This window comes from Ornithorhynchus anatinus, chromosome 10 (assembly GCF_004115215.2).
Source record: "Ornithorhynchus anatinus isolate Pmale09 chromosome 10, mOrnAna1.pri.v4, whole genome shotgun sequence".
NCBI lineage: Eukaryota > Metazoa > Chordata > Mammalia > Monotremata > Ornithorhynchidae > Ornithorhynchus > Ornithorhynchus anatinus.
In genome coordinates, this window is record NC_041737.1 from 7,386,159 (window position 1) to 7,413,257 (window position 27,099).

Below are 27,099 nucleotides of genomic sequence, written 5' to 3' on the forward strand. Positions count from 1 at the left end.
CGAAAGAAGATCCCTCTTGGACTGCAGGTTCCTTATGGTCAGGAATCGTGTCTACCGACTATCGGATCGTACTCCCCCAAGTGCTTCGTATAATGATCTGCACAGAGAAAGCCCCTGGTAGAGACCGCTGATTAATGGACACGTCGTCTGAGATGATGTAAAGAAGAAGAGATGATGTAAATTGCCATAGCTCGGCAATGGATCCCCCGAGTTAATGATTAAAACCTCCTCGGGTCCGTGACCGTCCAGCGGGGCTGGGCGGTGGGGACATGGCCTTCCTCGGAGAGATTATCTCACCTGAAACGGACCAAGGTTCCCGCCCACCCCCGCTGCCCGGCGAGGAGATTAATGATCGACCGGCTGTTTCTGGTCCCTCGCTAAAAGGGCGAAGTGTGACCTCAGGGGCCCGTTTTCTCCGAACCCATCTGCAGAGGGTCCAGGTGACGCGAGGAATCACACGCGCGCCCCAAAGCTCTACCATGCGGGGGTTTCCAATCCTGCTCCTCACTTTGGCGCTAGCCCAGGCTCTCCACCGAGGTAAGAATCCGGACGCTCTCCCCCTCGACTAGACACCCGTTCATTCGTTCATTCGGTCGTATTCACTGAGCGCTGACTGTGTGCAGAGCACTGTGCTGAGTGCTTGGGAAAGTACAGCACAAGGATAAACAGTAACATTTCCTGCCCGCAGCGAGCTCCCAGTCTAGAGGGACTGTAGAGCAGCAGGGCTCGGTGGAAAGGGCCCGGGCTTTGGAGTCGGAGGTCACGACTTCGAATCCCAGCTCTGCCCCTTGTCGGCTGTGTGACGGTGGGCGGGTCACTTCGCTTCTCTGGGCCTCAGTTCCCTCATCTGGAAAATGGGGGTGAAGACTGCGAGCCCCACGTGGGACGACCTGATTCCCCTGTGTCTACCCCAGCGCTTAGAACAGGGCTCTGCACATAGTAAGCGCTTAACAAATACCAACATTATCACGATTATTAGAGGGGGGAAGACAGACATTAATAGACTCTCTAGGTGAGAACTCCTCCCTCACACACCTAGCAGAAAGCTTAGGGTAAAACTCCGACTTTCAAACGAACTCCGCAGGCGGCGGTTTACACGGACATAAGAGGTGACGATAATAATAATAATAATGACGGTATTTGTTAAGCGCTCACGATGTGCCGAGCACCGTTCTGAGATCCGATCATTCCTGGTACTGTCTGGAAGTAAAAGGTCGGAGGGCGCCTCTGACCCGGGCGCGATTCCGAATCGTTCTCGTGGCGTGTTGAAGACGGGTGAGTCCCGTATCCACATCTCTCAGCCGTTCGGATTAGCGAAGGGCCACAGACCCAGGGCCAGGAAGAAGTTGGGTGGGTTTTAGAGAGATCGAGTCGTGTGTTAGACTAAATAACTTAGGAAGGTGGTTCGGAGGATCTCTGTCCCCAGGTGCCTCGTCAGGACACAGACGATGGGAAGAGCGGTGGCTGTTCTGTGGACCGATGAACAACTTTTTGGACCTGTAGATCTACTGACTCTATCTGCAAGTCTGCTAAAAATGCAAATGGGCCTGTCCAGTCCCTAAGAATCAGTGTTTTTAGCTACTGTGCTCTGGGCATTCATCGGGACCAAGGGTTGGGAGACCATTTTTTTTTCCTTAATCGTGACTTGGATTGCAGGGGCAAAGCATCCTCAACTCTCAGGAGTGGTGGAGACATTCGCCTTCGTCGAAAGCCTGCGTGAAGGGAGGGAGGAAGAGAGGGAGACCGCGTAAACCGGCGTATTATCGATTCAAGTATTTCTCATTTAATTCAATTCAGTAGTATTCACTGAGCGCTTACTGTGTGCAGAACACTGTACTAAGCGCTCGGAATGAACAAGTTGGCAACAGATAGAGACAGTCCCTGCCCTATGCCGGGACATACGACAACTTGTAAGAAGCACTTCAGTCTCCTCTGGGCAGCTAGGCCGGGCCTCATCCTTCACCTGCCTTCCGCTGAAAAAAACGCTCTGATCTTCGCGGGGCCAGGTGAATAGCACCGATTTTGAGTCGCCCGTGGTTCCTCTCTCGTCAATGGGAAAGGCCCCGACCGATGGGCTCCGGGAGTTCCGCTCTGACAGATACCAACGGGAAGCGGGAAAGGCAGAGCCCCGACTCCCGCTTTAAAATGGCGAAGGGCCACTGGCGGGGGGACCACCTGAAATAGGGGTGTGATTGCCCGTTAACGGTGCCTCCGTTATGGCCGCTGTGGTTCTGTCCTGGGCCAGATCCGCTCGATAGCGTCAGGAATCCTGTAAGGGGCAAATCACTTGGTGATTAATAATCACCCGTTGGGATTGCTGGTGGGAAGACAGGGGCCGGGCTGTGTTCCAAGGGAGAGTGATCGGGGCAGGGCAAGATCTGATCAAGAGAGAGCAGGGAAGCTGGGGGATTTGACCCCAACCAGAAATGCCACTTCCCACCTGGAGGACAAGGATGTAACGGTGTGAGAAATCCCCCTCCGATAACGGGATGATGGGCTCTGAGCTTCCAGTTCCACTGTGTTTTTTGTTTTGGTATAGCATTTGTTAAGCACTTATTATGTGCCAGGCACTGTACTAAGCACTGGGGTAGATACAGGTTAATCAGGTTGGACACAGACAATGTCCCACATGGCATTCAAAGTCTTAATCCTGCTGCTGACTACTCCCTCATTATTAGTCCAGTGTGGGCTGCGGCCAGAATAATCAAGGAGGACATTCTCTGGGAAGGGATAGTGAACCCAGCTACAATTTGACCACGGCAGTGCGTAAAATTCATGGTCTCTCTACAGCTGGAGCAACCAGGATAGGTCTGGTGTCTACTAACTCTGTTGTTCTTGCCCAAGGGCTCAGTACAGTGCTCGGCACAGAGTAGGTACCCAATAAATGCCGCTGATCGATGGACTGACTCCTATCCTTCCAAAATCGCGGATACCAGATCAGTCCATCGATCAGCGGCCCGGTACCCACGATTTTGGAAGGATGGGAGTTGGAAAAGGGCAACGAAAGTGTTCCCAGGGGCCGAATAGCTCCTGCGTGGGGATAGAGAAGCAACCTGGCCTAGTGGACAGAGCCTGGGCCTCGGAGTCAGAAGGACCTGGGTTCTAATCCTGGCTCCGCCACCTGTCTGCTGTGGGACCTTGGGAAAGTCACTTCACTTCTCTGGTCCTCAGTTCTCTCGTCTGTAAAATTGGGATTGAGACTGTGAGACCCAAGGCAGGCATGGACTGCGTCTGTCCTCGTATCTACCCCAGGGCTGAGTACAGTGCCCGGCACACTGTAAACGCTTAACGAATACCGTAACCATAAAAAAAGTCCTCAGAATTAGGGCTTTTCAGTCTGGAAGGTGGCAGGTGGTGAGGGGAGATGAGGGGATGGGGTTGAAGTCCCCAAAACCCTGAAGGGGGTGGGCAGAGGGAACTTGACTGCAAGCCCGGTTTGGGCAGGGATTGTCTCTCTATTGCTCGATTGCACTTTCCAAGCGCTTAGTACGGTGCTCTGTACACAGGAAGCGCTCAATGAATACGATCGAATGAATAAATGAATGAATGAATGAATGAATGAATGAACAAGCCGCCAGCACGAGGGGTTGCCCATTGTAGCCGGAGGGCAGTGGCACCAAAACCAACAGAGGGAACCTTTTCTCACTCAGAGGGAGGCGAACATGGCACCTCCTACTCAAGGAAGTGCTTCCAGACAGTCAGCTGTATTTATTGAGCGCTCACTGCGAGCAGAGCACTGTACTAAGCACTTGGGAGAGTACACCCTAAGGGACGCATTCCCTTCCCATAATGAGCTTACGGTCTAGAGGGGGAGACAGACATTAATATAAATAAATAAAACTACAGATATATCCAGTAAGTGCTGTGGGGCTGAGAGGGGGGATGAATAAAGGGAGTGAGTCAGGGTGAGGCAGAAGGGAGTGGGAGAAGAGGAAAGGAGGGATTCGTGAGGGAAGGCATCTTGGAGGAGATGGGCCTTCGATAAGGCTTTGAAGGAGGGGAGAATAATCGTCTGTGGCACGTGAAGAGGGTTATGAAGAGGCCTTGGGCTGGGGAGCGGAGGAGCAGGAAGTTTATGGGGAGGACGTGCAGGTGCCACGGGCCCAGAACACGAGAGAAACGACGAGGGGCCCTCAGAGACCCTCAGGGTCCTCCACGGCCCTCCTCCTGCTCCTCGAAGGCTCAGACAATGCCGACAAACCCCACGGAAGTCACCGTCGTGCGTCTGGTGGCCAGAGCACGGGCCTGGGAGTCAGAAGGTCGTGAGCTCCAACCTCAGCTCCGCCACTTGTCTACTGTGGCAAATCGGGTCGCCGCATCCGTACTAAGTGCTTGGCAAGTACAGTTCGGCGACAGATAGAGACGATTCACTCGTTCGATAGTATTCACTGAGCGCTTACTACGTGCAGAGCACTGGACCGAGCGCTTGGAAAGTACAATTCGGCAACAGAAAGAGACAATCCCCGCCCAACGATGGGCTCACGGTCTAGAAGTGGGGAGGATAATATAACACTATGTGCCAAGCACTGTTCTGAGCACTGGGGTAGATACAAGGTGATTAGCTTGTCCCCCGTGGGGCTCACACTCTTAATCCCCATTTTACAGATGAGGGAACTGAGGCACGGAGAAGTGAAGTGACTCGCCCGCAAGTCACATAGCTGATTAGTGGCGGAGCTGGGATTAGAACCCACAACTTCTGACTCCCAAGCCCGGCCTCTTGCCACTAAGCCTCTCTGTGCTCCATCCACTGGGCCAGACTGCTTCTCAGCCATTCTCCCTCTGAGAGCAGAGCAGGTCTTACTTATCTCCACCCCTGAAGGGGTGTTCGGAGAAGGCCACGGAATGGGAGGGCTCAACCCATCAAGGCAGTAGCTGAGCCTGGTTTCCGGGAAGGGTCGTTGATCGCCAAGTCCAACCCAGCATTTCACAACCCAGAGGCCACTCCGGGCATGTTGCTACACGAACCCTCTTTTATCAATAAAACACACCTACACACAACGACTTCTTGGGGGGTGCGGTCACATTGTGAAAAGGATGATCACCCCAGGGCGATCCAAGATTGTGCTAATATTTATTTTGCCTGTGGCAAAGTCCTGACCATCCACTTCACAGCTCCAAGGAGGAGATGAGCGGTTTATTAACGACTGTAAGCTCCCTCTAATAAAAATAAAACAGTGCTCCAAGCGCTGTTCTAAGCACTGGGGTAGATACAAGGTAATTAGGTGGTCCCACGTGGGGCTCACAGTCTTAATCCTCGTTTTACAGATGAGGTAACTGAGGCACAGAGAAGTGAAGTGACTCCCCCAAAGTCACATAGCTGATTCGTGGTGGAGCTGGGATTAGAACCCACGACCTCAGCCCCCCAAGCCTGTGCTCTTTCCAATAAGCCACACTGCACTAGACTGTAAGCTCATTATGGGCGGGGAACTCGTCTGCTAATTCTGTTGTGTTGGACTCTCCCGTGCTTGCCACGTATCAAGTGCTAAATAAAAATGATCGATTAATCGATCCTCTTGGCATTGGCTGAAATGACAAGTGACAGTAAGCTCAATCACTGTCGAAACTATAGTATTTATCCGTCAGCCTGGAGCAGTTTGTCGTAATAATAATAATAATTATGGTATCTGTTAAGTCCTTACTGTGTGCCAAGCACTGTTCTAAGCGCTGGGGTAGATACAAGGTAATCAGGTTGTCCCACTTGGGGCTTACAGTCTTAATCCCCATTTTACAGATGAGGCCCAGAGAAAGAACTGAAGTGGCCACCAGCTCACACTGCTTTCTTGGCTAGACTGCGCATGAGCCTCGCTCATATAATGATAATAATATTCTGACTGTGCTATTTCTTAAGGCCTTACGATGTGTCAAGCGCTAAGCGTGTAAACTCCTTGAGGACAGGCATCGTGCCTCCCAACTCTATTTTACTCTCCCAAGTGCTGAACAGTGCTCTGCACATAGTAAGGGCTCAATAAATACCACTAGATTGCTAGATACCAGGTAATCCGATGAGATGCAGTCCCAGTCCCACGCAGGGCCGATTATCTAAAGGGGAGGGAGAACAGGTTTTTAATTCTCATTTTACAGAGGGGGAAACTGAGGCACAGAAACGGTAACTCGCTCGCCCCAGGAGACAAGGCTTGAAAATGGTAGGGCTTGGATTAGAACCCAAGTGTGCTGATTACCAGTCCCACTGCTCTCTCCACTAGCCACTGGAACATCAGCTTTCTGTAAATGAGGGTGATGAAATCGTCGCATTTGGTGGACGGAACTTAGAAGGAAATGAAAAACCACTGTTTTCAGCAGCTGATGTAGGAGCTGTTCTTTCGAGCCGTCCGCACGTAGCTGCAATGAAAGCCAAGCGTGAGCAAGAGAGGTTACTGCTCTGATGATTATAGTCACTTGTGCTTGTTATGGGCTAAACTCTAGGGTACAACAAGATCGGGCGCATTCCCCATCCCATACAGAGCTCCCGCTCTATCCCATCCTCATTTTACAGATGGGAAAACTGAGGCCCAGAGAGATTAAGTGGCTCGTTCGAAGTCACGCAGCAGGCCACTGACAGAGCCGGGATTAGATGCTGGGTGCCCTGATTCTCGGTCCGGTGCTCTTTCCAATAATAGTAGTAATAATAATAATATTCGTTAAGCGCTTACTACGTGCCAGCGCTGTACTAAATCAGGTCAGATGCTGTTCCTGACCCACGTAGGGCTCCCAGTCTGAGTAGGAGGGAGAACAGGTATTGAATCCCCATTTTACACATAAGAAAACCGAGGCACAGGGAAGTGATTTGCCCGAGGTCATACAGCAGGCAAGTGGCAGAGATGGGATTAGAACCCAGGTCCCCTGACTCCCAGGCTCGTGCTCTTTCTACTAGGCCACGCTGGCTTAGGATGCATTTTTCTAGGTTTCGGGGCCGTGGCGGGGGGCCGAGCGAGGATTTCACCTCTTGCCTTAGATGGCTGTCGAGTCACGTTAGGTTTGGCGAATCAAACGCACTTGAATGAGAAGGGCAGCTTGCCTCGGTCCCTCCCTTGGACGCTCAAAGGCTGAACGGACTCGCGTCGACGCCAAACTGGAGCAGGGTAATAATAATGTTGGTATTTGTTAAGCGCTTCCTATGTGCAGAGCACTGTTCTAAGCGCTGGGGGAGATACAGGGTCATCGGGTCGTCCCACGTGAGGCTCACAGTTAGTCCCCATTTTCCAGATGAGGTAACTGAGGCCCAGAGAAGTGAAGTGACTCGCCCACGGTCACACAGCTGACAAGGGGCAGAGCCGGGAGTCGAACCCGTGACCTCTGACTCCGAAGCCCAGGCTCTTCCCACTGAGCCACGCTGCTCTTTCTCCTGCCTCTCCTTTCGTGGCTCGCTCCCCACCTCTCCTCTATTCCCTGGCCGTCGGACCGCTCGGTCGGAAGAGAAGGCCGCTCCGTTTTCCACGGGCCGCCAAGAACAACCCTAAGAGCAAGGAGCGGAACGTCCAGCGGTCTTTCGGCGTGGTCCGTCACTAATGACAGATGTTCTGGTTTGGCAGGTCGAGATTATGAGAAGGAGAAGGTCTGTCGAGAATTCGCCAGCCTGGGGAAAGATGACTTTCGTTCTCTGTACGTATCTCCACTCCCTCACCCCGCCCGGCCTCTGAATAATAATAAAGGTATTCGTTAAGCACTTACTGTGTGCCAGGCACCGGTAGGTACGAGATAATCAGACTGGGCACTCTCCCCGTCCCATAAAGGGCTGGCAGTCTTAATCCCCATTTTACCGGCGAGGGAACTGAGGCACAGAGAAGTGAAGTGACTTGTCCGTGGTCACGCGGCAGACAAGTATATATTTTTATTACCCTATTCATTTCGTTAATGAGGTGTCCATCCCCTCGATTCTGTTTATCGTGATTACGTTGTCTTGATTTTGTCCGTCCGTCCCCCCCCCGATTAGACTGTGAACCCGTCACTGGGCGGGGATTGTCTCTCTCTGTTGCCGAATTGTCCATTGCAAGTGCTTAGTAGAGTGCTCTGCACGTAGTAAATACTGCTGAATGAATGAACGAACAAGTGGTAGACCGGGGATTAGAACCCAGGTCCTTCCGATTCCCAGGCCCGGGCCCTGTGGCTAGGCCATGCTGTTTCTCTTGCCTCAGGAAGGGAAAAAACGTGAACCGACCGCCATCGTGAGATCTCGCTTCCTCTTCCCACCTCAGGTCGATCGTGATGCACAGCAAGAAGTATCCCCGGGCCTCTTTCTCTGAGGTCATCGCGTTGGTGAATGAGGTCGTCTCCCTGACCGAGACCTGCTGCGCTCAAGGGGCCGACCCCGACTGCTATGACGAAGGGGTAGGTGCCCCGTGTCCCGGGGCAAGACGGTGCCCACCCGAGGGCAGAGGAACACCGACAGACACAATAGACACCCTTGGGATGCCCCCCTGCTGACCCCTTCCCCTACCCCACCCCCAGCCCCTCAGCTTGATTCTGACCAGCCAGTGCCACCCCACAGGGAGACTTGGGCTCAGATTCAATTCATTTCACTCGTATTTATCGAGCGCCTACTGCGCGCGAAGCGCTACACTAAACGCTATAGAGAGTACAGTGCGGCAGCAGGCACAGTCCCCGCCCACGGCGGCTTCACAGTCTGGAGGGGGAGACAGACGTTAATATATATAAATGAATAAATTACAGATAGATACATCTGTGCGGTGGGGCCGGGAGGGAGGATGAATGAAGGGAGCGAGTCGGGGCGACGCAGGAGTGGGAGAAGAGGAGAGGAGGGCTTAGTCAGGGAAGACTTCGCGGAGGAGATGGGCCCTCGATAAAGTTCGAAGTGGGGGAAAGCAGTTATCTCTCTGACATGAGGAGGGAGGGCGGTCCAGGCCCGAGACAGGAATGGATAGAGCGGGGAATCTGGTCTCTCCCGGGACTGACACCCCTGCCCGAAGATCTGGGAGGTTAATAATAATAATAATAATAATAATGATCATAATGTTGGTATCCGTTAAGCGCTTACTGTGTGCCGAGCACCGTTCTAAGCGCCGGGGTAGACCCGGGGGAATCGGGATGGCCCACGTGGGGCTCACGGTCTTGATCCCCATTTTCCAGATGAGGTCACTGAGGCCCAGAGAAGCGAAGTGACTCGCCCACAGTCACACAGCCGACGAGTGGCAGAGCCGGGCTTCGAACCCATGACCTCTGACTCCAAAGCCCGGGCTCTTCCCACTGGGCCACGTAGCCCGGACTGACCGTTCCCTGCATCCTTAGTTCTGGATGACCGGAAGCCATGGATGGAGGTGGAAATTGGCCTCCTGGAGCCCTTGGACCTGGGGATGGGGCAGGAACTGACGTCCCGGGCTTGGGAGTCAGAGGTCAGGGGTTCGAATCCCAGATCTGCCACTTGTCAGCTGTGCGACTCTGGGCAAGTCACTTCACTTCTCAGTTCCCTCATCTGTAAAATGAGGATTAACCGTGAGCCTCACGTGGGACAACCCGATGACCCTGTATCTACCCCAGCGCTTAGAACGGTGCTCTGCACACAGTAAGTGCCTAACAGATACCAAAACTATTATGACCCTAGCTGAGGGCCTTGCCCGCCCCCCAGAACCCAGGCTCAGTCTGTTCAACTGGCCTCAGCGGGCAGCAGCCTCGAGAAGGATGAGGTCCAAAGGGCCTACTCGGCTCAGATGAAGCCCCGAGCCCCGTTTAGACTCTAGCAGCCCGAATTTCAGGGGACAGTCAGTGGTGTATCAGCCCTGAAGGCTCACTTCAGTGGGAGGCTGAGGGAATAAGGGACCTTTCTGGGATGTGTCGGGCAGCTTTCGATATGTCCGCGGAGCGTTAGCCGCCGTGTGATCAAGCAGCCGGAGGTTTTGGAGGGACGGCGGTCCTCCCCGCCCCCAGAACCCGGGTCGGTGCTTCCTGCTCAAGGCCGCCCACCGGCCCGAAGCGTGGACATTCACTTTGGCTTTTGTTTCCGCTCTTCCCCTCCCGTGCCAGGCCTCGGCCCTGTCCGCCAAATCCTGCGAGAAGGACTCTCCCTTCCCTCGCCACCCGGACGTGGCCGAGTGCTGCGCCAAAGGCGGGCTGGAGCGGAAGCTGTGCATGGCGGCCCTGATGCAGCCACCCCAAGAGTTCCCCACCTACGTGGAGCCGTCCAACGACGAGACCTGTGAAGCTTTCAAGAAGGACCCCAAGGGCTTCGCGGAGCAGTAAGCATCCCAACGCTGCCGGCCTCGGCTCCGCCGGATGCTTGGCCTGAGGCGAACTGGAGCTTCCGGGCTTCCTCGGCTTGAAATGAATCATTCACCTGGAAGGATTTGCTTTCTCTCTCCCCCATCCCCTCCGAGAGAGGGGGCTCGTAAGCTCCCTCTGGGTCCTCGGGCACTACTTGCGGACACCGGGTGGACGTCTGGGCTTATCTCGGTGTGTGCTCCGATCTGGGATGGCCCCCCGGAAGCCGAACTGTAGAAATCTCTTACGCTCTCAGTCCACTTATTAATTCATTCATCCACTCGTATTTATTGAGAGCTTATTGGGTGCAGAGCACTGTACTAAGCGCTTGGGAGAGTGTGATACAATAATAAACAGACACATTCCTTGCCCACAACGAGCTTACAGTTCATTAACCTACCTGGGAATTCAGCCCATGGGATTCACACACTGGGAAGGATTTTCGGTTGATGTCTGAAGGACAGAATGGGAAAGGGTTTCAGATGGTTCAGGAGGTAAGAAAATTCCTGTTGCACTTGGAATTGAAGTGTACTTTTCATGATGTTTGCTAAATGCTTACTATGCGCCAGGCACTGTACTAAGCGCTGGGGTAGGTACCAACTGATCATGTGGGACACAGTACAAGTCCCACAGCGGGCTCGCGGTCTCAATCCCCGTTATCCAGAGGAGGGAACTGAGGCTCAGAGAATTGAAGTGACTTGCCCAAGGTGACACAGCAAACAAGTGGCAGAGCCGAGATTAGAACCCAGGTCCTTCTGATTCCCAAGCCCGTGCTCTACTCACTAGGCCACGCTACTTCTTATGCTGCTTGGACGATTGAGAGCAGTAGCACTAAAGCCGACACCCAAATAATTTCAAGCCGGTGATCTTAGTTTAGTAATAATTTCCCACGGCAGTTCTGTAGTCTTCGGTCAATCAGTCAGTAGTTCAGTCGTATTTATTGAGCGTTTACTGTGCGCGGAGCACCGTTCTGAGCATTTAGGAAAGTACTATACAACAATAAACGGACACATCGCCTGCCCATGATGACTTTAGTTAGGGTTTAGGCAACTCTCTCAGAAATGGCAAAAAGGGAAAGAGACAGTGAATGGGGCCGACGGTAAATTCGTTTGATCGTGTTTACTGAGCGCTTACCGTGTGCAAAGCACTGTACTAAGTGCTTAAATGCACAAGGGAGGGATAGGGTAGGCCCAACTGGGCGACTCTCCTGGAAGAGGGTCCGGTGGCCCCTCGGGCTTAGAGAGGCAGCACTGCCTGGTAGTTAGAGCACAGGCTTGGGAGCCAGAAGAACCTGGGTTCTGATCCCGGCTCCCACCACTCGCCCGCCGTGTGACCCTGGGCGAGTCACTTCACTCCTCCAGGTCTCAGTGCCCTCATTTGTAAAATGGGGACGAAGACTTTGAGCCCTGCGAGGGACGGGGACTGTGTCCAACCTGATCAGCTTGTATCTACCCCAGCGTTTAGAACAGCACCTGGCACGCGGTGAGCGCTTAACAAATACCGCAGATATTATTTTTATTAGGCTCGCTCTCTCTGGTCCCCATGGCGAGAGTCCAGCGAGCACAGCGGCGGTTTGACCAAGTGACCGTGCTGGGCAGCACACATGGCCGCAAATCGCCTTCCAGGTGCAAAGACAGAGAGAGAATGTCTTCTTCCTTTCCGCTGCCTCCGGGACAGGGAATGTGTCTGTTCCTTGTCGGATTGTACTCTCCCAAGCGCTCAGCACAATGTTCTGCACGCAGTAAGCGCTCGGTAAATACGATCGAACCAACAAATGAGGAACAAGGGGAGAAGCTGGTGAAATCCGGCTCAGTCTGTCCCCTCGAGGCCCCGAGGCCTTCCCTTAGTTCCCACTGGATCGTCCGGCACGACGAGCTGGGATGGAAACTCAAGTCCGTCTAACCGCCTTCCTCCTTCCTCGCAGATTTTTATACGAATATTCCAGTAACTACGGACAAGCGCCACTGCGCCTGCTCCTGGGCTATACCAAGAGTTATCTGTCCATGGTGGGAACCTGCTGTTTTTCTCCCAAGCCCAACACCTGCTTTCTGCACGAGGTACGTTCCGTCGCCACCGGGACCGAGTCGGGGCTCACCCTTAACACATCCCGGCTCTGCCGCTTGTCAGCTGCGTGACTGTGGGCAAGTCACTTCACTTCTCTGTGCCCCAGTTCCCTCATCTGTAAAATGCGGATTAAGACTGTGAGCCTCACGTGGGGACAACCTGATTACGTTGTATACCCCAGCGCTTAGAACAGGGCTCCGCGCACGGTAAGCGCTTAACAAATACCAGCTTTATCTCCTCCTCTCTGCGTCCTGGGGATTTCCTCTCGATTCGCAGCCAACCCATAACTCTGCTGAACCACCGAGCCCCGTTTGACGACTGCCAGATCCTTGCCCCTCCGCCACCTGGGTGAAGACCCCGAAATCTAAGTCCGATTAGACCGTGAGCCCGTCACTGGGCGGGGATTGTCTCCATCTGTTGCCGAATTGTCCATTCCAAGCGCTTAGTCCAGTGCTGCGCACATAGTAAGCGCTCAGTAAATACGATTGAATGAATGAATGAATGAAATCTAGAGAGGGTAGACAAACTCCGGTTGATGCCGAGGAGGCAGGTCCAAGCCGGGGGAATGGTCAGGGCATTCACCGGTTGCTTCTGGCCATTCGGGTTTCTTCCCCGACTTGCGTTTCCAGAGAAGTTCCCTCTAATAATAATGTTGGTATTTGTTAAGCGCCCACTAGGTGCCGAGCGCTGTCCTGAGGTCATCAGGTTGCCCCACGTGAGGCTCACGGTCTTGATCCCCCTTTTCCAGATGAGGTAACCGAGGCACGGAGAAGTGAAGTGACTTGCCCAAAGTCACACAGCTGACAGGTGGCAGAGCCGGGATTAGGACCCGTGACCCGTGACTCTTAAACCCCTGCTCTTTCCGCTGAGCCACGCTGCTTTTGAGTTTTGCTCCAGAGTTTAGTTCCCGAAGCCTCTTTTGCTGGTTCTGCGACCCCGTGATCTTCCAGCCTCCCGGGTTCGCATCGCTTGGGAGGAAGAGGGAGAACCGGGCCGCACCCTCCGCTCCGCTCTCCGGAAGGGATGTTCAACCGTGCGATTCTCCCCGGGCCTGTTTCCGTGAGGGCCCTGGCGAGCTCTCTCTCCGTCCGCTCCCCCCCGATCCTCAGACGACGTGTCTAGGTGGTGTTGCCGCAGCTGCCGCTTCTCCCCTCTTAGTCGGAAGATCGCTTCCGTCGCATCCGGATGATATACCCGACTCGCCCTCGAATTTATATCCTTTAATCTCTTACCTTTTTCCGACTTTCCAGAAGTTGCAGAGTAAACAGATTTCGGTACTCACCACTATGTCAAATAGTATGTGCTCTCGCTATGCCGCCTATGGGAAGAAGTTCAAATACAGGTACCGTGTACGGCCCCCCCCCCCCCACCTCCATCCTCCCGACCCCTATTATACCGCGTGACGCAAAACCCTTTGATCTGTGGAGCTGAGCGTCTTCGGGTCGCCTAAGGATGGATTTCCCAGGGAGTCTGTAAGAGAAAATGCACCCAGAAGAGCCCCTCATCGAAGCTTTATCCTGCCCAAGCTCTCGATTTTGTTTTAATGGCATTGTTAAGAGCTTACTCCGCGCCAGGCACTGTACTGAGTGCTAACTGTGGACAGAGAACTGCCCGTAAGCTCACCGTTGGTTTGGAACGTGTCTACCGACCCCGTTAGATTGTCGTAGTGTAATACTAATCTTGGTATTTGTTAAGCGCTTACTCGGTGCAGAGCACTGTTCTGAGCTCTGGGGTCGATACAGGGTGGTCGGATTGTCCCACGTGGGGCTCCCGGTTTTCATCCCCACTCTACAGATGAGGGAACTGAGGCTCAGAGAAGTGAAGCGACTCGCCCACCGTCACGCAGCTGACGAGCGGCCGAGCCGGGATTCGAACCCCTGACCTCCGACTTCCAAGCCCAGCCCGGGCTCTTTCCACTGATCCACGCTCAGTGGATCTCTCTCAGGCGCTCAGTCCAGTGTTCGGCACACAGTAAGCGCTCAACAGATTTGACTGAAAGACACGGACCCTCCCCGATGGGAAAATCCTCCACCCGCGAATCCTTTCCGAATAACCCACGGAATAGCGGCAGTCTTAACCGGACACGATATTTCTCCCGAGGGCTAGTCACACTCGTGGTTTTTTTAGGTGACAAATACTTCCAAATCAGACAGTGTGGCAGGCGAGCTAATGCCCTCCTAGAGCACTGGAGTCCTCTCGACTTTAAGATCGTTGTGGGCAGGGAATGTGTCTTTTTATTGTTAAGAATAATAATAATAATAATAAGATATTTGTTAAATGCTTACCATGTGCCAGGCACTGTACTAAGCTCTGAGGTGGATACAAGCAGATAATAATAATGTTGGTGTTTGTTAAGCGCTTACTCAGTGCCGAGCACTGTTCTGAGCGCTGGGGGAGATACAGGGTCATCGGGTCGTCCCACGTGAGGCTCACAGTCGATCCCCATTTTCCAGAGGAGGTAACCGAGGCACAGGGAAGCGAGGTGACTCGCCCACAGTCACACAGCTGACAAGCGGCGGATCCGGGAGTCGAACCCATGACCTCTGACTCCCAAGCCCAAGCCCTTTCCACTGAGCCGCGCTGCTTCTCTATCCCATGTGGGGCTCAGAGTCTCAATCCCCATTTTACCGCTGAGGTAACTGAGGCCCAGAGAAGTGAGGTGACTTGTCCAAGGTCACACAGCAGACAAGTGGCAGAGCTGGGAGTAGGACTCTTTTTGACTCCCAGGCCCGTGCTCTACCCGCTACGCCACGCTGCTTCTCATGTTGCTTCTGCTTCTCTTTGTTTTACTGTAGTCTCCCAAGTGCTTAGTACAGCGCTCTGCACACAGTAGGTGCTCGGTGAATACGATCGGTCGACCGACTGATCTGACATCCCATCTTTCACTGGCGCCTCCAACGCCTGTCTCCCCTCCACCATTGTTCTTGTTTCGAATCTGCCTCCTTGGGAATCTGACTGCTAGATTTCACCTCGGGCAGGGAGTGTGTCCGTCACACCGTCGGAGCGTACTCTCCCGAGCGCTCAGTACGGCGCTCCGCACACAGTAAGCGCTCTAAAAATACAATTCACCGACTGGCTCTTCCCCAGAAAACCCGCGGAGGCTGGGACGGGAGAAGCAGCACGGCCTAGTGGGAAGAGAACAGACCTGGGAGTGAGAGGACTTGGGAGCTAATCCGGGCTCCACCTCTTGTCTGCTGTGTGACCCTGGGAAAGTCACTTCACTTCTCCGTGCCTCAGTTTCCTCATCTGTAAGATGTGACAGTGACCGTAAGCCCTAGCAGGGCAGGGACTTGTGTCCGACCCAATCGTCTCTTTAGGGAAGCGGGGTGACCTAATGGGTGGAGCACGGGCCTGATAGTCAGAAGGACCTGGGTCTAGGCCCAGCTCTGCCCCTTGTCTGCTGTGTGACCCTGGGCGCTCCACTTCTCTGTGCCTCAGTCACCTCATCTATAAAATGGGGATTGAGACGGCGAGTCCCGTGCGAGACAGGGACAGCGTCCAACCTGATTACCTTGATTCCAGCCCAGAACTTAGAACAGCGCTTGGCACGCAGTAAGTGCTTAACAAATACAAAAATAAAAAAGGGACCAGGAAATATCAGAACCACTCAGAGAGGCTGGGGCAGCTGTGGGGTTCGGGTGGCTTCTGAGCCATCCATCCTTGGGCCGCCGGATAAGGAGGTGTCCTACTCGGTCCTACCCAACAGACGCCCCCCTCTCGCAGCACCCCCCCCCCCCTCCCCAGGCCCCGCCGATCCTCCAAAATAGACTGCGGGAAGATACAGCTTCAAGTAGCACAAGAGAGAGAGCACGGAGACCGATCTGACGCATTTCCACCGTCTTTCTAGTTCAATGCTCAAAATTGCACAGAAAGTCCCGTCAGCCGACTTTAAGGATGCCGAGTTCCTGTCTGAAGATTCCATTCGGATGCTCTCTAAATGCTGCGATTCGGACGCGGAGGACTGCATGTCCAAGGAGGTGGGAGACGGTGTTTCCTCTCTATGTCACTTTCCGTCTCTCACTTTCTCTCTATCTCACTCTCTCGCTCTATCTCTTTCTCTCTCTCACCTCCTCTCTCTTTCCCTCTCTCGCACTTTTTCTCTCTCACCTGCTCTATTTCTCTCACTCTCTTTTTCTCTCTCATTCTCTTTCTCTCACTTCTCTCTCTCTCTCTCTCTCTCTCTCTCTGCGTTACTTTTTTAAGCGCTTACAATGTGCCAGGCTCTGTACTGATCACTGGGGTAGCTGATCAGGTCGGACACAGTCCCTGTCCCCCGGTGATGGATCAACAAATACCATCAGAAAAAAAATCCAGATGAAAAGAAAGAGATGCCCCCTGCAGAGCACGGTTGGGTTTCCTCTCGTCGTTAGAAGTTGCCGGGGGACAAAAGATCGGTGGGAAAAGATACGGGCGGCAAGATCGGAGATGCGTCCAAGGGGAGACTCGCTGCCGCTTTCCTTCCTAGTTACCGGAACACGTGGAGAAAGTCTGCGATCGATTATCCACGAAGGACTCGCAAATCCAGAGCTGTTGCCAAGAAAATACACCCATGGACATCGTCCTGTGCCTTTATTCCAAGCCCCCGGCCAAGTCTCCCAAGCCGGCGGACCTGCCCCGGCCCACCAATGAAGACATGTGCGGCACGGAAAACCCCAAAGCCCTGGATCGGTGAGTTCGTCTCTTCCTCCTTTGAGGGACCTGGGTTCTAATGACGCTCCGCCGCTTGTCTGCCGGGTGACCTTGGGCAAACGGTCTGGGCCTCAGTTCCCTCGTCTGTAAAATGAGATTGAAGTCTGTGAGTCCCAGGTGGGTCACGGACTGTGTCCAACCTGATTAGCTTGTATCTACCCCGGCCCTTAGTACAGTGTCTGACGAGCAGTAAGTTCTTAAATACCAAATATAAATATATATATATATATATATATATATATAGTCACTGAACATGGGCTGTTTCCGTCGGTGTGGGATGAAGGGGCTACTTGGGCTTTCTGAGAAGCAGCATGGTCTCGCGGCTGAAGCACTGGCCTGGGAGACAGGAGGACCTGTGTTCTGATCCTGCCTCCGCCACTTGTCTACTGTGTAATCTTGGGCAAGTCACTTCACTTCTCTCTGCCTCAGTTACCTCATCTGTAAAATGGGGATGAAGACTGTGAGAACCCCGTGCGGGACGGGGCCTGCGTCTAATCCGGTTTGCTTGTATCCACCCCAGCGCTTAGAACAGTGCTTGACACATAGTAGGCGCTTAACAAATGCCATCGTCATCATTATTAGCGTCGACCAACGGAAGCGATTTCACGGTTTATTAAAAAGCGCCTCGTAGCATTTATGTACGTACCTATGCATGATCCATTATAAGTTATTTATTAATAGTAATGTCTGCCTCCCCCTCTAGACCGTAAACTCTCTGTGAGCAGGGAACGTGTCTGCCAACTCTGTTGTACTGTACTGTACTCTCTCAAGTGCTTAGAACAGTGCTCTGCACTCAGTGGAGCTTAATCAATACCCTTGTGGGGTTGATGGAATGATGCCAAACGACTACCTCACCGGTCCTGGGCAAGAGAAGCAGCGTGGCTCAGTGGAAAGGGCTTGGGAGTCAGAGGTCATGAGTTCGACTGCCGGCTCCGCCACCTGTCAGCTGTGTGACTGTGGGCGAGTCACTTCGCTTCTCCGGGCCCCAGTGCCCTCATCTGTAAACTGGGGATGAAGACCGGGAGCCCCACGTGGGACGACCCGATTCCCCCGTGTCTACCCCGGCGCTTAGAACGGTGCTCGGCACATAGTGAGCGCTTAACGGATACCAACGTTATTATTGTTATTATTGTTGTTATTAAGTCCAGAGGCGAGCAGCAGGCCGGAAATTCAGAAACTTCCAAGTAAAAACGTGAATGGAAATGGAAGTTCTGCCCTAAACCCTGCACGACACCGACACTGCATTTCTTTGGGGAAAGCCCCTGCCCGTAGGCCCCGTGCAAACTGCAGTTTTTTGGGGACCCTACCTGAATGGGCACTGTAACGGTAGAAACAGCGGGGCCTTGTGGATAGAGCATGGGCCTGGGAATCAGAAGACCTGGATTTTAATCCAGACTCTACCACTTTTTCATAATAATAATAATAATAATGATAATGGTGGTATTGCGCTTATTCTGTGCCAGCCCCTGCACTAAGCACACTGGGTTAGATACAGTCCCTGTCCCTCACGGGGCTCACGGTCTTAACCCCCGTTTTACAGTGGGGTGACCGGGGCACAGAGAAGTGAAGCGACTTCCCCAAAGTCACGTAGCGGGCAAGTGGCAGAGGCTGGATTAGAACCCAGGCCCTTTTGACTCCCAGGCACTAGGCAACCACCTGCCTGCCGTGTGACCTCGGACAAGTTACCTCACAAGCTTTCACTCCACGTCTCCTCCAAGAGGCCTTCCCTGACTAATCCCTCCTTTCCTCTTCTCCCGCTCCCTTCTGCGTCACCCCGACTTGCTCCTTTTACTCATCCCCACACCCCCGAGGTACACATCTGTAATTCCTTCATATATATTAATGTCTGTCTCCCCCTCTGGACCGTAAGCTCGTCGTGGGCAGAGAACGGGTCTGTTCATTGTTATGTTATACTCTCCCAACCGCTCAGTGTAGTGCTCTGCACACAGTGAGCGCTCAATGAATACTCAGTGGAAAGAGCCCGGGCTTCGGAGTCAGAGGTCATGGGTTCGACTCCCGGCTCTGCCACCCGTCAGCCGTGGGACTGTGGGCGAGTCACTTCACTTTGCTGTGCTTCGGTCACCTCGTCTGTAAAATGGGGATTAACCGTGAGCCTCACGTGGGACGACCTGATCACCCTGCATCTCCCCCAGCGCCTAGAACAGTGCTCGGCACCCAGTGAGCGCTGAGCAGATACCAATATGATAAATGCTGTGCTATGCCCCGGGGTGGATACACTTTAATCGGGTCGGACCCGGTACCTGCCCCACGTGGGACTCACCATCTTAGTAGGAAGGAGACGAGGAACCGCATCTCCATTTTACAGACGAGGAAACTGAGGCCCAGAGACGTTAAACGACTTGCCGCAGCTCACGGGGCAGGCAGCTGTCGCAGCGGGGATTCGTAATGTTGGTATCCGTTAAGCGCCTACTCTGTGCCGGGCACTGTTCTGAGCACTGGGCTAGATGCAGGATAATCAGGTTGTTCCACGTGAGGCTCACAAGTCTTCATCTCCATTTTACAGATGAGGTAACCGAGGCACCGAGAAGTGAAGTGACTTGCCCAGAGCGGCGGAGGAGCCGGGATTAGAACCCACGACCTCTGACTCCCAAGCCCGGGCTCTTTCCACTGAGCCACGCTGCTTCTCTTAGAACCCGGATCCTCCCAGGCCACGCTGACTCTCAGGATAGGAGTCTTGCCTTTGCCGTTCCCTCCGGCGTGTGAGGTGTGGGCTCCGTCCCGGCCGATTATCCTGTAATCACTTCTTCCCTCCGCGCTATATTTAGCACAGAGTAAGAGCTTAATTAAGACCATGATTAGGAATGGAAGCGAGGCGGACGACGAGCAAAATTTTTAAAAAGGCAGGGGCCAGAAGGGGAAGGTGGATCGGGGGAGAGGGAGAGGTCAGGGCAAGTTCAGATCTCTTCCCAGTCAAAGGTTGGCTGCAACGGGGAATTTCTCACTGGGAGAAACATTCGGAATAATAATGTTGGTATTTGTTAAGCGCTGACTATGTGCAGAGCACTGTTCTAAGCGCTGGGGGAGATACCGGGTCATCGGGTTGTCCCAGGTGAGAGAAGCAGCGTGGTACAGTGGAAGGAGCCCAGGCTTGGGAGTCAGAGCTGATGGGTTCCAATCCCGACTCCGCCGCTCGTCAGCTGTGTGACTTTGGGCAAGTCACTTCACTCCTCCGCGCCTCAGATATCCCATCTGTAAAATGGGGATTAAAACCGTGAGCCCCACGTGAGACGACCTGATCGCCTCGTTTCCCCCGGGCACTTGGGACGGTCCTTTGCGCGTAGCGAGTGCTGAACAAACACCACCGTTTTTTATTTCATCCCCATTTTACAGATTGAGGGAATTGAGGCCCGGAGAAGTGAAGTGCACTCGCCCACAGTCGCACAGCTGACGAGTGGCGGAGCCGGGATTGGAACCCACGACCTCTGACTCCCAGTCCCGGGCTCTTTCCACTGAGCCACGCTGCTTCGCTGTTAAATACCCTTTAATTATCACCGCTTCAATCACCATTAAATAAACACCCGAGAGTTTACCAGCCTGAAATAAACATTTTGAAATCATTCCTGGAGGGCATTAAAGTACCTCAGAGTATTTTTTTTCCCGATTCTGTGCTGATAGCATCTGTGCCCGCGTGTCCCCCCGTATGTGTAGATTTCAGCCCGGCTCTCTTTTCCACCCTCCCTTCCAGGTACATCTTCGAAATAGGTCGGAGGTACGCCCACGTTCCCGAGGTGTTCCTGAGCAAAATCCTCGATGGGATTACGAGAGCTGTCAGTGGCTGCTGTAGCGGGGAAGACCCACACACGTGCCTGGGGGTCGTGGTAAGGACAGCGGCGGCGTAAAGAAGCGGCGAGGCCCGGTGGTTAGAGCCTGGGCCTGTCAGAGGGCCCTGGGTTCTAATCACACGGGCCTGTCGCGCGACCTGGGTCAAGCCGCTTCACTCAGGGGAGAAGCGTGGCTCGGTGGAACGGGCCCGGCCTCGGGAGTCAGAGGTCGTGGCTTCGTATCCCGGCTCTGCCCCTCGTCGGCCGCGTGACCGTGGGCGAGTCGCTTCGCTTCTCTGGGCCTCAGTTCCCTCGTCTGGAAAACGGGGATTAACCGTGAGCCTCACCTGGGACGACCTGATTCCCCTGGATCTCCCCCCAGCGCTTAGGGCGGCGCTCGGCACGTAGGAAGCGCCTAACGAATACCGACGTTATTATTCACTGCGCCTGTGACCTCCTCTTGTTCATTCCCAGCGCTCGGTACAGTGCTCTGCACATAGTAAGCGCTCAATAAATGCCATCGAATGAATGAATGAACGAGTCTGTAAAATGGGGATTAAGACTGCGAGTCCCACGCGGGACAGGGACCGTGTCCAATCTGATCAGCTTGTATCTAGCTCAGCGCTTAGTGCGGTGTAGTAAGCGCTTAACCCATACCATGAAAAAACACTCTCGGTTTCCTTCAAACTCTGTCAGAATAATAATAACGTTGGCATCGGTTAAGCGCTTCCTACGTGCAGAGCACTTGTTCTAAGCGCCGGGGCCGATACGGGGTCATGGGGTTGTCCCACGCGAGGCTCCCGGCCTTCATCCCCATTTTCCAGATGAGGTCCCTGAGGCCCAGAGAAGTGAAGCGACTCGCCCGCGGTCACACGGCTGCCGAGCGGCGGAGGCGGGATTCGAACCCATGACCTCTGACTCCCGAGCCCGGGCTCTTACCCCCGAGCCAGGCCGCTCCTCGCTCTCCCCCCCCCCCCCCCCGATACGGTCCCTTGGCGGTCGCAACTCAGATGGGAGCCTGGGGCGGGGGGGGGGGTCGGCCGATCGATCGATGGTATTTATCGAGCACGTACTTTGCGCAGAGCACTGCGGAAGCCCTTGGGTGATTTCGATCTTAGGATAGAACCGACGCGATGGTCACTCCCGATGTGTTGCAGAGGTCCCAGATGAAGCGGGAGATGGTGGTCTACCTAGCCAAGGCGAAGGAACTGTGCGGGGATTATTCCGAGCTCACTTTCACCGAGTACAAGAAAGGGTAAGTGTCTATAACTCGTCCCCTGGCCCGCGTTTACTGAGTGCAGCGTGGCGTAGTGGATTAGACCACGGGCCCGGGAGTCGGAAGGTCATGGGTTCTAGCACCGGCTCCACCGCTCCTCGGCTGCGCGACCTCGGGCGAGTCACCTGCCCAGGTCGCTTGCCCAAGGGAAGCGGCGTGGCTCGGTGGAAAGGGCCCGGGCTCGGGAGTCACGGCTCATGGGTTCGAATCCCGGCTCCGACGCTTGTCAGCTGTGTGACCTCGGGCGAGTCGCTTCGCTTCTCTGGGCCTCGGTTCCCTCCTCTGGAAAATGGGGAGGAAGACTGGGAGCCTCACGGGGGACGACCCGATCACCCCGGATCTCCCCCAGCGCTTACAACAACGGCGCTCTGCGCCTAGTAAGCGCTTAACAGATGCCAACATTATTACTTCACTTCTCTGGGCCTCGGTTCCCGCCTCTGGAAAATGGGGGTGAAGACTGTGAGCCCCGTGTGTCCAACCCGATTCCCTCGCATCCACCCCGACGCTTGGAAAAGTGCCCGGCGCATAGCAAGCGCTCAACAAATACCACGTTTTTCATTATTATCATCAGGCAGAAATCCAGAATTGGGTTATCATCGGCCATACTCATCGAGCGCTTACAATGGGCAGGGCACTGCACTAAGCGCTTGGGAGGGTACGATGCAACGGATCCAGCGGCCACACCCCCTGTCCGTAGCAAGCAGCGCGGCTCAGTGGACGGAGCCCGGGCTCGGGAGGGGGAGGTCATGGGTTCGACTCCCGGCTCCGCCACTCGTCAGCCGGGTGACGGTGGGCGCCTCACTTCGCTTCTCTGGGCCTCAGTTCCCTATCCGTAAAACGGGGATGAAGACTGGGAGCCTCACGGGGGACAACCTGATTGATTCTCCCGTACCTCCCCCAGGGCCGAGAACAGTGCTGCGCACGTAGTAAGCGCTTAACAGATACCAACATTATTATTAACATCTGTCTCCTCCTCTAGACAGTAAGCTCACTGTGTCTACCGACACGGCCTCCCAAGCGTTTAGTCCAGCGCTCTGCACCCGCCAAGCGCTCAATATTAGACCGTGAGCCCGTCAGAGGGCAGGGACCGTCTCTATGTGTTGCCGACTTGTTCATCCCAAGCGCTTAGTACGGTGCTCTGCACATGGTAAGTGCTCAGTAAATACTACTGAACGAATGAATGCCGTGGGTTTACTGACCCGGGTCTCCCTCGCAGGCTGACGGAGAAGTTCAGTCAGAAGCAGCCAGACGCCTCCCCCGCGACCATCAAGGAGCTGGTGGAGCGGCGGGCAACTTTCGCCTCCAGCTGCTGCATTTCCAACGCCCCTCCGCGCTACTGCAGCACCCAGGTACCGGCGCCTCGCCCACTCTCCTTCGAGGGTCCGCGCCCGCCGGGAGGGTCCTCCTTTCTTTCCCCTCCTCCGTCGGTCCTCCCCCTTTCCTGTGGTTCGGCCTTTATGGTTTCGTTAAGGGCTAACGGTGCGCCGGCCCCCGCGCTGAGCGCTGGGACAAGTTGATCGGGTCGAACGCGGTCCCCGTCCCACTTGGGACCCGCGGTCTTCATCCCCATTTTACAGGCGAGGTGACCGAGGTACGGAGAAGTGGCTCGTCCGAGGTCACGCGGCGGACGAGTGGTGGAGCGGGAATGAGGATTGGGCTCTTTCTGATGCCCGCAAAAATCCAGGCTCTCACTTCCCTCCGCTGGGTGCGAACACCAGACTACTTACATTTTAGGGATCCTAATTCCTTCCCCATGCGAATTCAGAGCCCCGAATGGTGGTTTTTGTTTAATAACGATGTTGGTATCTGTTAAGCGCTTACTATGTGCAGAGCACTGTTCTAAGCCCCGGGGTAGATACAGGGGAACGGGGTTGTCCCCCGTGAGGATCCAAGCAAATCTCCCTGTCCCACGGGGGGATCGCCGTCTTAATCACATTTTTCAGATGAGGTCACTGAGGCCCAGAGAAGCGAGGTGACTTGACCAAGGTCTCGCGGCTGACAAGCGGCGGAGCCGGAATTAGAACCCGGGTCCTCCTGACTCCCAGGCCCGCTAGCCCGTGCGGCTTCTCTCTACCCCCAGCGCTCAGAACAGTATTTGACACATAATAAGCTCTTAACAGATACCACGAAAAAGAGGCTTGAAAGAGCACGGGCTTTGGAGTCGGGGGCCATGGGTTCGAATCCCGGCTCCGCCACTTGTCAGCTGTGGGACTGTGGGCGAGTCACTTCACTTCTCTGGGCCTCGGTTCTCTCATCTGTAAAAACGGGGATGAAGACCGTGAGCCTCACGTGGGACAACCCGATGGCCCTGCATCTCCCGTAGCGCTTAGGAACGGCGCTCTGCACATAGTAAGTGCTTAACAAATGCCAACGTCATTATTCTCTGGGCCTCAGTTGTCTCATCTGTAAAATGGGGATTGAGACTGCGAGCCCCAAGGGAGCAAGGGACTGTTTCCAACCCGATTCGCTCGTATCCACCCCAGCGCTTGATACGGTGCCTAGCACACAGCAAGTGCTTAACAAATGCCACAGTTATTATTATTATTATTATTATTATTAGGTGCGAGAATATTCAAGCCTTTCGTGCCCAGCAGGTCCACATTAGCTATCAGTCTTCTACTTACAGAAGGGATCGTGGCTAATGATATTCGAGTCCACAATCAAGAGTGATGTCGGGGGCATGAAGTCGATATTCACGGTCCTTTAATGGGGATGTGAAATTACGTCCCGTAATTTATTCATCTCTCTTCACGTCTGCCTCCCCCTCTAGACCGTAAGCTCACTGTAAGCAGAGAGTGTGTCCGTTTATTGTTCTATTGGACTTTCCCAGGCGCTTAGTACAGTGCTCCGCACACAGTGAGCGCTCAGTAAATGCGACTGATGGACTGACCGGCAGATTGCTTCCTTCCAAACAGGATTTCACCCCTGTGTCCCGTCCTTGCTTAAGTGCTTTGAGATTACCGGTCTTAATGTGGGCAAGTCACTTCACTTCTCTGTGCCTCAGTTACCTCATCTGTAAAATGGGGATGAAGACTGTGAGCCTCAAGAGGGACAACCTGATTACCCCGTATACCCCAGCGCTTAGAACGGGGCTCTGCACATAGTAAGTGCTTTACAGATACCAACATCATCATTATTATTATTATTATTATTAATGGGGATTTTTGACTTTATTTTCAGATTGACATTGAGGTTGGCCACACATGTGAAAAGGAGACTTGCCTTCTGCTGTAGGTATGTTGTCATAGACCGGAGGAAGTACCAGAAACGGGGGGCAGGTGTTGGGCACCCCATTATACGGTATCGTTCGATCGCATCCGCCCCGGTCTGCGGGAGTTCTCCCGAAGCGTTTCTACGCTGTCCACACTGGTGCCCGAACCCCTCTCCATCGTCGGGCGGGGATCGTCTTCTATCCGTTGCCGAATTGTCCATTCCGAGCGCTTAATACGGTGCCCTGCACATAGTAAACGCTCACTAAATACGACTGAATGAATGAATCACTGCGGAAGCAGAGAAGCAGCATGGCGTAGTGGATAGAGGAAGGGCCCGGGAGTCAGAAGGTCATGGGTTCTAATCCTGGCTCCGTTGCTCGTCTGCTGTGCGACCTTGGTCGAGTCACCTCACTTCTTCGGGCCTCGGTTCCCTCATCTGTAAAATGGGGGTTCAGACTGTGAGCCCCGTGTGGGACATTGACTGCCCAACCCGATTATCTTGTCACTTAAGTGGCAAGTCACTTCACTTCTCTGGGCCTCGGTTCCCTCATCTGTCAAATGGGGATTAACCGTGAGCCTCACGTGGGACGACCCGATGACCCTGTATCTCCCCCAGCGCTTAGAACGGTGCTCTGCACGTAGTGAGCGCTTAACATTATCATTATTGTATCCACCCCAGCGCTTAGTACAATGCCTGGCACGTAGTAAGTGCTTAATAGATACCATAATCATCATTACCGCCACGATGGGTCCACTGGGTCTTCCGGCCCTCCTCCTGATGAAATCAAGGTTCAGGCCCCGTAAGAACCGTGGGAAGTCTGGGGATTGGACCCCGCTCAGTCTGTTAGGGAAATTCATCCATTCAGTCGTATTTATTGAGCGCTTCTTGCGTGCAGAGCACTGTACTAAACGCTTGGAAAGTACAATTGGGCAACAGATAGAGACAATCCCTACCCGACAGCGGGCTCACAGTCTAGAAATAGGCTGGGGCTCAGTTTACCAAATTTCTCTTTCAAGGAAATGGAGAAGCGGCGCCCGGCTGCCGGCGGCCACTGGATCCCACGCCACGGCCCGTCCGAGCCCACGCTGGAAGGCTTCGCGGGGGCTCTCCATCCGGTGGAAAGCTGCCAGCGGCAATAAATCACCTCCCCAGGGGAGCGCCGCAGCGCGTTTCCACCCTCGAGGATTTCTGCCTCATTTCTTTACCGTCTCCACGTGCACGTCTGGGGCGGGAGGTGGGGACTGGGGAGAGGGGGAGGGCAGGGCCTGCTGGTTCCCTGGTCCCTTTCAGGGTCGGGGAGTTTCCTCTCGAAGCATCAGTTCCCGAGGCAGGCCGAGGCCGGGGGTCCCGGGCGCTGGGATAAGGTGCAGAATGGGGACACTGGGCTGGTGGGGGAAGCCCTGCCGAGGAGACCCCCTTCCTTCCTTCCTTCCTTCCTTCCTTCCTTCCTTCCTTCCTTCCTTCCTTCCTTCCTTCCTTCCTTCCTTCCTTCCTTCCTTCCTTCCTTCCTTCCTTCCTTCCTTCCTTCCTTCCATAGTATTTATTGAGCGCTTACTATGTGCCGAGCACCGTACTGAGCTCGTGGAACGTACAGTTCGGCAACAGAGACAATCCCTGCCCAACGACGGGCTCGCGGTCTAATCGGGGGAGACAGACGGCAGAGCGAAACAGAATGAAACGAAAACAAGGCATTATCATGATAAACGGATTTAAGGGGATGTACGCCTCATTAACAGAATAAACGGGGTAACAAATAATATATACAAATGAGCGGGGGCCTTAACCAGTGCAGCATTAATTGGGCAGGGTTTTTGTCTTGCTCAACGAAACAACTACTTTCTGGAGCCGTCCACTGGGCTGGGGGGG

General features: G+C 54.2%; 1 protein-coding gene across 2 annotated transcripts; it reads left to right on the forward strand.

Annotated features, from left to right (window-relative positions):
• The first annotated feature begins 254 nt into the window (after positions 1–254).
• Positions 255–26,418, forward strand: GC (GC vitamin D binding protein). Of its 2 annotated transcripts, none has more exons than XM_007669185.3 (13): positions 255–537; positions 7,530–7,599; positions 8,193–8,325; positions 9,976–10,187; positions 12,134–12,266; positions 13,524–13,615; positions 16,121–16,250; positions 16,739–16,941; positions 20,669–20,801; positions 21,863–21,999; positions 23,237–23,369; positions 25,201–25,254; positions 26,250–26,418. In XM_007669185.3, the coding sequence occupies exons 1-12, from the start codon at positions 270–272 to the stop codon at positions 25,252–25,254; spliced, it is 1,698 nt and encodes a 565-aa protein (XP_007667375.2). In that variant the 5' UTR covers positions 255–269; the 3' UTR covers positions 26,250–26,418. The 2 variants fall into 2 exon arrangements, with proteins under 2 accessions (XP_007667375.2, XP_007667376.2); XM_007669186.3 differs by having other exon boundaries at positions 21,902–21,999.
• Positions 26,419–27,099: the final 681 nt, after the last annotated feature.

Coding starts and splice junctions, on each gene's coding strand:
- GC (XM_007669185.3), top strand. CDS start 270: ATGGCCTTCCTCGGAGAGATTATCTCACCTGAAACGGACCAAGGTTCC. Junction 8,326..9,975: donor CCGACTGCTATGACGAAGGG/GTAGGTGCCCCG, acceptor CTCCCGTGCCAG/GCCTCGGCCCTGTCCGCCAA. Junction 10,188..12,133: donor CCCAAGGGCTTCGCGGAGCA/GTAAGCATCCCA, acceptor CCTTCCTCGCAG/ATTTTTATACGAATATTCCA.